General features: G+C 48.0%; 1 protein-coding gene and 1 long non-coding RNA gene across 2 annotated transcripts; one reads left to right on the forward strand and one right to left on the reverse strand.

Annotated features, from left to right (window-relative positions):
* Window positions 1-1,432: 1,432 nt before the first annotated feature.
* On the forward strand, window positions 1,433-3,583 carry LOC135830902 (uncharacterized). Its single transcript, XR_010556126.1, has 3 exons — window positions 1,433-1,661; window positions 1,937-2,107; window positions 2,715-3,583. It is a non-coding gene; the product is annotated as an uncharacterized LOC135830902 (long non-coding RNA).
* A 1,415-nt stretch (window positions 3,584-4,998) lies between these two features.
* Window positions 4,999-6,469, reverse strand: LOC135830903 (complexin-2-like). Its single transcript, XM_065343120.1, has one exon. The coding sequence runs from the start codon at window positions 6,315-6,317 to the stop codon at window positions 5,913-5,915; it is 405 nt and encodes a 134-aa protein (XP_065199192.1). The 5' UTR covers window positions 6,318-6,469; the 3' UTR covers window positions 4,999-5,912.
* Between the last annotated feature and the right edge of the window lie 2,551 nt (window positions 6,470-9,020).

A 9,020-nucleotide genomic window follows, 5' to 3' on the forward strand; every position in this document is an offset into this window, starting at 1 on the left:
TCTGTAAGAATTTTTATATTCCCAGCCTTGCCCATATGCCGCTCACACATGTCAGTAGCTTTACATGTGCTAGCATCTGCCAGTGTGGCCTGCTGCTGTATGTAGGGGGGGGGGGGGACTTGATAAACGAGCACTCATACACTTTAGTACTACTCAGTATGTTGAACTAGCTCAGACTGATGACACACTGATGACACTACTAGAGTGATGACATCGCTTTCCTCTTGATGCTGCCACTGCCAGAATGATGACATCACTAACCTCTTGATGCTGGCACAAAGACTTTAAAAAAGTGATCCATGACATGATAACCACTAAAACTCATAACAGTACATCGGCAGCGATCAACTGTTGGGATATGCAGTAGTGGCACACCTTGAGGCCCAATAATAATTGATCTATTACTTGCCCTAGTAACGGTGCAGTATTGAATGTAACATGACAAGAGTTCACTTCTGAGTTTCGCCACCTACCACACATGGTGCAGTGTTGTCTACAGGTGCAAGGTGACGGACTTTGTTATGGCTGAGAACATGTTTACAATGTGCTGGGGGATTTGCACATCATGGTACATGCTACGGAGATTGACACATCAAACATACCCGGGTGATTACATAATTGCTACTAGAAGCAAAAGGATGGCCGTAGAAAACCTTGAAGAAAAACCCAGTGTATTCTGGTAGCCTAACATCTATGATAGTTGACACAGGCAGGTTGTTCTTATCCTGTACCATGCGTAGAACATCAGCATGATGTTGTATCTGGGATCTGTACAGCGTGTGTTGGTTACAGAAGGATCCACCACTTGTGGGGACTTGTGCATATCTGTGAGTGTCCACTGCATAATGTACAGTGGAGGTTAAAATACTGGCTGCTCAGTTCAGGGCTCAGTGTGTGTGTGTGTGTGTGTGTGTGTGTGTGTGTGTGTGTATGTGTGTGTGTGTGTGTGTGTGTGTGTGTGTGTGTGTGTGTGTGTGTGTGTGTGTGTGTGTGTGTGTGGAAAAAAAGAAAGAAAAAAAGAAAAAAATGGAAAAATGAAAAATAGGGGTTCACTGGCCAGAAAAAGTCACTTCAATCAGCTGTGTGGTGGATGCTAGGCTAAAAATAGTGGTGGTCAATTCATCAGCCTTACAAGCTGTTGAATGGTGTAATCCCAGCACAAGTTGCTATGTCTAACATAGCTGTTCGCTATCATCGCTTCCGCGATGGTCAGGTCTGAGGTCTGAGGTGTGTGTGTGCTTGCGTTATCGGCTTCTGCTTTGCAGGACGCCACCGCGAGAGGAGTGTACCCACCGATCTGCCACACGTGCTGCCAGCGGAAACGACCGTTGCTGTGCCTGCTGCCTGCGCTGCCATCGTCACCACACCAGCTAATGGAGCAGCAGCAGCAGTGACAGCGCCGGGTGCAGGGGCAGGGGCAGGGGTAGGTGCAGGGGTAGGGGCAACAGTCCAGCTGCTTCCAGTGCAGCTGTTGCAGTCTCCGGTGGCGTCGTCGGCGTCGGGCAGCCCGGTGAACGGAATCTCCGGACTCGTAGTATGTGCCAAGAACCTACAGTATGTTCAACTGGGTGCACACAAGCCGCCGGACGCACAGGCTTTACAGGGCAACAACTCACAGTGTGAATATGCGGAGGGACTGGGCCGCACTCGTCAAGAACAAGGTAGGGATCGGGAGCATGTTGTAGGCTTTAGCTGACTGCTGCTTATGTTGTAGCTCACACTTCCTGACAACTGACTAACTTATGATTGCTGTCTCAGTCAGTCTAGTGCCAGTCAGTTGGTCGGAAGGGCGAACTCCAAAGTCAGAAGCAGCCATTTTCTGCAGTATAGAGGTCAATTTTGCCCGCATCCCAGTACGCACAACTAGTTTGCAGGGACATTTTTCTTTCATTCTTTTTGAAGTACACCGTCGCTTTTTCTCTTTATGTTTATGCAGGAAACAGTCTGCCATGCACATACCTCTCATCTCCCTTGCTTGCTAGTACCGCGCCACTGAATGGCCACACACAGTACAGTCATGCCGTGTGTGACCCTTCCTGCACACAAGCAGCCAAACAAGCAGCCGAACAAGCAGCCAGCCGAACTGACAGAAAGACTACTGTCCAAGGTATAGCAGACTGTTTCCTGACATAGTGACAACGATGACAACGATGACGACGATGACAATGACGGTGACAATGACGACGATGACGACGACGACGCATAATTACGAATGTGCAGTTAGCGGGAATGCTGCGTTCTCATCTTGGTCTCGTTTAGGTCTTTTAACGATTGGTAGGTTCAAGCTCTTCAATGGTTGTGAGACACACATGTATAGTGTAGAGAGGGGAAATAAACACGACTGACTTGCTGTAACTCTGAGTTTCATATGCTAGCAATCATCAGGCACGACAATGGCGATGCTTCGGTGTCGGATTACGGGCTGGGTGATTAGTGATAATGCACTGGTGGGCACCCTCCAAACTGTTCCCTCAATCACATCGGCACAGTCTTTCAGCCCGCCGATCGCATACGCTATGCATCTCTGCATCGCTGCATGGGTGTCTGACGCATGGCCGCCCCCCTGGCGCTCAATGTCTGTGCTTCTGAAGTAGCTACTGACCTCCCGGCAACGTATTGATTTGTATCAGCTACTACCACGCAAGGTAATGAGTCACCGCACTGCTTGCTGATGGCCACAGTCGTATGTCTGCTTTCCTTGTTCACAAATACAGGCGACTCGGTGAATGGGTCAATGGAGGGTCAATATTGCATGGAGCAACACTCTGCTGTCCACCACCAAGAGAACCATGCCAGCAGGAATAATGGCTTGAGCAGGGAGGAGGATAAAGGGACTTGCTCCTATCAAGATGAGAACATTGATGCCACTTCCGGGACATCTACACCGCCGTCTCGCGCATACTGGAACAGTCAAGTGTGAGTCGTGTGGAAATGCCAACAATCGCAGCCGTGCTCCGGGTGCTGGTGTCGCGGTGTGTGTGTGTGTGTGTGTGTGTGTGTGTGTGTGCTTGTTTGTGCTTGTGTGTGTGTGTGTGTGTGTGTGTGTGTGTGTGTGTGTGTGTGCTTGTGTGTGTGTGTGTGTGTGTGTGTGTGTGTGTATGCGTGTGTGTATGTGTGTGTATATGTGTACGTGTACGTTTCTTGATTGGACAGTGAACATAGAGTTATTGAAGTGCACGCCAATTCCTCACCAATGTTAGATATGGCATTCTTGATTTTGGATTTCAATTAGCCATGAGTGCGTTGGGAGTTTATTCTACGTCCTGTGCGAATTTCGGGCTGAACCATTCTACGTTTGAACTTTGTTTTTGAAGCACTGAATACCTCGGAGCAATCACCCCAGTCTTTGTGCAGAGCTACCAATCGTCACGGGATCTCATAGTACACTGTTTGGTATGTGCATGTGTACATGTACACCGCAGCATAACTATAATTATACTGTGCATGTACACTTGTAGTCCTGGTAAGCACCCCAGTCTCCTCTCCCTGCTGGCGGCATGACATGTACAGCCCATTATTCTTATCGGTATCTTTCAGATATTCCATCTACGAGAAATGTTTAAATGCGTTCCTGAATATTCGTCTTGAGCAGTCCAATGGTGGTTTGGGGTACCTGCAGTACCGGCCGCGGAAGCAGTTTTGAATTGGTCCAGTCATACCGTAGCCCTTCACGCATTGCGCATGATATGGCGGGTGCACATGACCACCTCGCGTGTTGGTGGCCAAAAGGTTGGTCCGGCCAGGGCCTGACCAACCCGGCCAGGGCCTGAACAACCCGGCCAGGGCCTGACCAACCCACCCAGGGCCTGACCAACCCGTCCAGGGCCTGACCAACCCGGCCAGGGCCTGACCAACCCGGCCAGGGCCTGACCAACCCGCCCAGGGCCTGACCAACCCGCCCAGGGCCTGACCAACCCGCCCAGGGCCTGACCAACCCGCCCAGGGCCTGACCAACCCGCCCAGGGCCTGACCAACCCAGCCAGGGCCTGACCAACGCGGCCAGGGCCTGATCAACCCGACCAGGGCCTGACCAACCCGACCAGGGCCTGACCAACCCGACCAGGGCCTGACCAACCCGACCAGGGCCTGACCCACCGGACCAGTTCCGCTGGGCCTGTACCTTGTCCATGCGCATGGGCCTGTACCTTGTCCATGCGCATGGGCCTGGATGGCAGTGGTGGTGGTGGGGGGGGGGGCAAGGTTTCAAGGTAGTGGCCCTGTACTGCACTGTACTGTTGAAGTGTTGCCGGCACGGTGCCGGTACAATCATGTTCTTTAGTTTAGTGCAGTGAGTTGTGCCGCATCGAAGAGTGTTGTCAGTTGTAATACATGTGTAGTGTGCGTCACTGCGCCAGCTCTATGAATATGCGGTGCGTGCTGATCTCCTGTGCCTGCTGTTGCCTGCGAGTGTTGGAAATTCTTGCTCCATGCTACATCAGTGCATGCTGTACATGTACATGTACATGAAATGAAGCTGTCTATGATGTGGCTGCATCAGACTGCTCGATATTGGCCATAACATAATACTTTAAAAATAATCCTCATAGTGTTGTAGTACAATGGTACTAATCTGAACATTCATACAATCATCACCCCTCATTAGTTGCCATCACGATAGCATGTCCACAGCCAATGTTGTGCTGCAGCACAGCTAGTTTGCTGGTGTGGCTCAGTACGACAGTAGACATCACCGGGCCGCACAAGGCACACTTGTAGAGTGTGCATTGTGTACAGTGGCAGACGATTCGCGTTGGCGGCACTGATTGCCACTGTACATAAATACTGCATTGTGACTATTGCATGTGTGCTGGGGTCACTCTGCTTGAGGAAAGCCTTTTAAATACAGTTATCCTGTTGTGCTCCGGCAAAGCATCATCCGCGGCATGCCTCACTGAATGCAGCAAGCAATAGAGTGTACCAAGTTTGAACGTTCACAGATCAACACACCACCATCTATTTGCAGTGGTGCTGTCAACAGCAATTCTTATCAAAGCGGTGCCCAAAACGACGGAGCATGAGCACTGAAAAATTCTGCATTTCATTCAGTTCTTACGTATTATGTGCAAGACATACAGACTCCAATTTAAAGACATTGAAAATCTCAAGTTCCGCATTGGCATAGGTTATTCGCAGATAAAGTTTCTACGCAATGGAGCCACAGGAGCAAAAAGTAAGAGGTCAGCTGTAGACGAGTTGCGTACGGAAACTGTGCCAGACGAGAACCAATGGCAATAATATACATGTACTACAGGACAGCCATGTCCTTCTGAACCACAATACAGTGGTCCCTCTATAATCCGGCACCATTTGTGCCACGAAAATCTGCTGGATTAGGGAGGATGCTGGATTAACAAATCTGATTTACTGCTGCAATGTGCATGAAGAGGACATTTTGGCTACTGAAAATTGTGCTGGTTTATCGAGGGTGCTGGATTATAAAGTGCCGGATTAGAGAGGGACGACTGTATAAACCCACTTGCTAAACACGGCACTACCAACGAAACAATAATTATAATACTTCGAAGTATATTCGAAAACTGTACCCAACTCAAGTAGCAATTTTATAATACACGTAAAACAATGCTTCCTTGTCAAGGCAATAATATTGTTAATTTCATGAAGCAAAGATGAGAAATCGTAATACCCGGTAATTATTTATAAGAGATGCCAATGGTGTACCTGGACATAATCATTAGCAAGGGATAGGTTGACTAGTGCAGCGCTGCACTGGTGAAGAGCGCATGCGGCAAATTGACAAGCACAATTGAGATAGCACCAAAACTTTGTAATCAACGATTGAAACGTGGCCACCTACCAAGACTGAATTATATTATTTCCGATAATCTGTACAATGCGCCACGCAGTGAGAGCAGTACGCAGAGCGATACGCAACCAACCTCGGTATGAGCTGGTTACATGATGGAGCATTTATCATCGCTGTCACCACTAGCAGCGCCTGACTGACTGCCTCTCCTGGGCGCAGCTGAATCGCTCTCCTTGGCGGGAGGAGATGAGCTGCGAGCAGCACCGGCTTCTGGTTTCAGACCGTATTTTGCTCGTATGTCATTCCTCTGTTTGGCACGATCAGCGTGCTTCGTGGCTCGATCTTCATCTCGTTTCCGCCGCTTCTCCGCCTCGGCCTGTTCTTCCTTCAATCGCTCAGCATCAGCTTTCTTCTTATTGCGCTTCTTTTTCTCCTCATCTGAATCCTCATCGCCAAAGTTGAATGGCCCTTTCTTTTTCTCAGACATTCCAAGGCTCTCCTTCATGGAGCTGGTTTTGTTGGACAACACCGCTTTAGCTACGTACCCGGCCATGTTCTCAAGTCACAGAGAGCTACAGTCCAGACAACAAGTAGCAACTAACGTACTCCCGAGAGGCACAATCCAAGGAAGACACAGTCTACTTCAGTACTGTCTTTCTACTGTCATTCTCCTTTGGCCGCTAGAAAAATAGTTTTGAGTTTTGAGACTACAATTATTTTAGAGACTGACTGTACGATCCGTCTAGCTAGATAGCGCTAGTGCAAGTGGCGATCTATGCTGTGCATGCGGTGCATGCATGCGATGGTGCTGGAACAGGCGGGCCCGGGAGGCGGCGCGGGAGCTAGCTACACAGACATCTAGATCTACACTAGGGATGTCAGCGCGGACACTGCGCAGGGCTTTGCGCATTCTATGATGTAATCGATTTTTCAACGCGGCGATGGCAGACTGAAAGAAAATGGCGATCGCCAAAAACCGGCTCAGTGAGTCGCTATTTGACGACTCCCCGATGCAGCTCGACCTAGATTTTGAAGTTTGGAACATTTTTAGAGAGAAAGAGAGGGAGAGAGAGAGAAAGAGAGGGCTAGAAAGAAAGATTACTCAAGCTAATGCTTCAGTAGAGTCATTAGACGTTCTGGGCACACTTATAGGCTAATATCATCTGACGATTTCCACAGCTTGTGCCGCTTGTTGCAGAGCATAAGTGAAAATGCGCCGCCAGAAGATCGGCGATCGTGAAGTCGGCTTTGGGTAGATTTGGCTTTCGCCATCCCGAGGAGCCGCTCCTGTTGCCTGTGAGAACCAAACCACGTCTCCACACGACTACTCGAACAAAACCCTGTCCACACCTGACAATCGATGTCTCTGGAACAACGGCCCATATGCACGGCGATATGTCAGAAATGCAGAAATTCACAAGAACGAACACCGTCACGTGGAGCATGAACGCTTCGGTCAAATTTCCTACAAACTCTCAACAGCCAACATCAAGTATTTCTGCCGGGTTTACCATTGAATCCAGAGCTTTTCCCCGGTTAAATCCAGAGATTTTCAACTCGGAGATCGTGGCAACGATCGGCATGGTCGCCATTTTCCGCTCTGAAAGAACCCTGTCGTTTGGAACGAAAACGGCTTCGCGCCTTCCAACGAAAGCTACAAATCGATTCCAGAACACATGGGCGGCCAACATACCAAACAAGATCCCATTCTGGTAAGCAGGTAGCCTGTAACCACGATCTCCTTGCAAGGAAATTTCAGCCATTTCTCCTTCGTTCAAGGTCTCAATTTTCTGCAAAAAATAGCCAGTGTTTGGCAAAAATTCTGCATGCCACTTCTGATGCGCGTTTGGCTGCATGCGCGAACTGCATGCGCAGTGCACGCGCTGAGATCCCTATCTACACTACTCAGCTCACTAGTCTATTTTTGTAGAATGCATGACCAGAAATTCCCCAGACTGATCTAATACTGATAGTAATACTAATAATAGTGATAAAGTATAATTATGTCATAAGGCCACCTAGAATTAATTCGTTGTTTCGGGTCACTTCAATTCACTCAGATCATCCGTACCAGGGTCGGTCGGTCGGGTTTATTTTTTATTTTATTTTTTATTTTGGTTACGTCCATGTACAGTCATGTACATGTACATCGAATAGCTTTTGTCCATCTAGCCAGTCGATCAAATCTGAATGTAGTGTAGACAATCCAGCGCAGCCATTGTCCCATCAGATCCAGGTCCCCTCCAGGACCAGATCTTGGCCGCGCTGGCAAACGAGTCTGACCGTCGAGCAGCTCTCACCTTGAAAACTTCTGTAAACAGCGACAAGGTGGCGGAGCTGATGCTGTTTCAGGACCGTTTGCGGATCGGAGATAGAAGACAACGTCGTCACCAAGCGCTGCATCCTGTCATTTGGCTAGCCATGGCTGCTTCTGAGGTCGATATCTGGACTGCTATTATAATAGGGTCGCGTGTGTACATAGTTTAGTCTGTACATTTGCATGCACTATAAAGAAAAAACATTTGCGGTCGGGTGAAAAAAGACGGTCGGTCGGGTGACCCGAAACAACGAATTAATTCTGGATGGCCTAATTATACTTATTAGACTGATACTAAAAGCAACACAGATGAGGAAAGGCCTCTTTTACGGGCAAACAGAATACAATTAACAGTGGCATGGCGAATGATATGATTAGAACACAACACCAAAAAATGAAAACAATTGTATGTGTGAAAAGAAACGCAAAAAACGAGAGAGAAAAAAAGAAGAAAAAACCCAGGAAAATGATACTAGTGAAGACTAGTGAAGACTGATACTTAGTATCTGACATTATTAATTTTTATGATACCAAGAGTACCGTCATGGTTATGTACATGTACTCTTGTCTTGATGATACCAAGAGTACATAACCCTGGGGTTAGGCCTCGACCAAATATGCTTGCGCATATTTCAGCATATTTTGTGAGCCAGTTCATACATGTACATGGCATATTGAGCGACAAAGGGAATATTGGAATGAAGCCAGCATATAATTCAAATATTCTGAAGGAAATTAGGACAAAACATTCATATTATGAACAAAATGCGTTCAGAAATGCCTTTTATGGATGAATTTGGAATGGTTGAGGCGTTTGCTACATTTTCCCATGGATGAACACTATCGCTACTGTTGCTGGGGACACACCCCAGCCATACAATTCCGCATGTGTTTTGATTTGCACCATAAGCATGATAGCCGTGAAGCCATTGACTATTC

Source organism: Sycon ciliatum, chromosome 1 (assembly GCF_964019385.1).
Source record: "Sycon ciliatum chromosome 1, ocSycCili1.1, whole genome shotgun sequence".
Taxonomy (NCBI): domain Eukaryota; kingdom Metazoa; phylum Porifera; class Calcarea; order Leucosolenida; family Sycettidae; genus Sycon; species Sycon ciliatum.

Coding starts and splice junctions, on each gene's coding strand:
- LOC135830903 (XM_065343120.1), bottom strand. CDS start 6,317: ATGGCCGGGTACGTAGCTAAAGCGGTGTTGTCCAACAAAACCAGCTCC.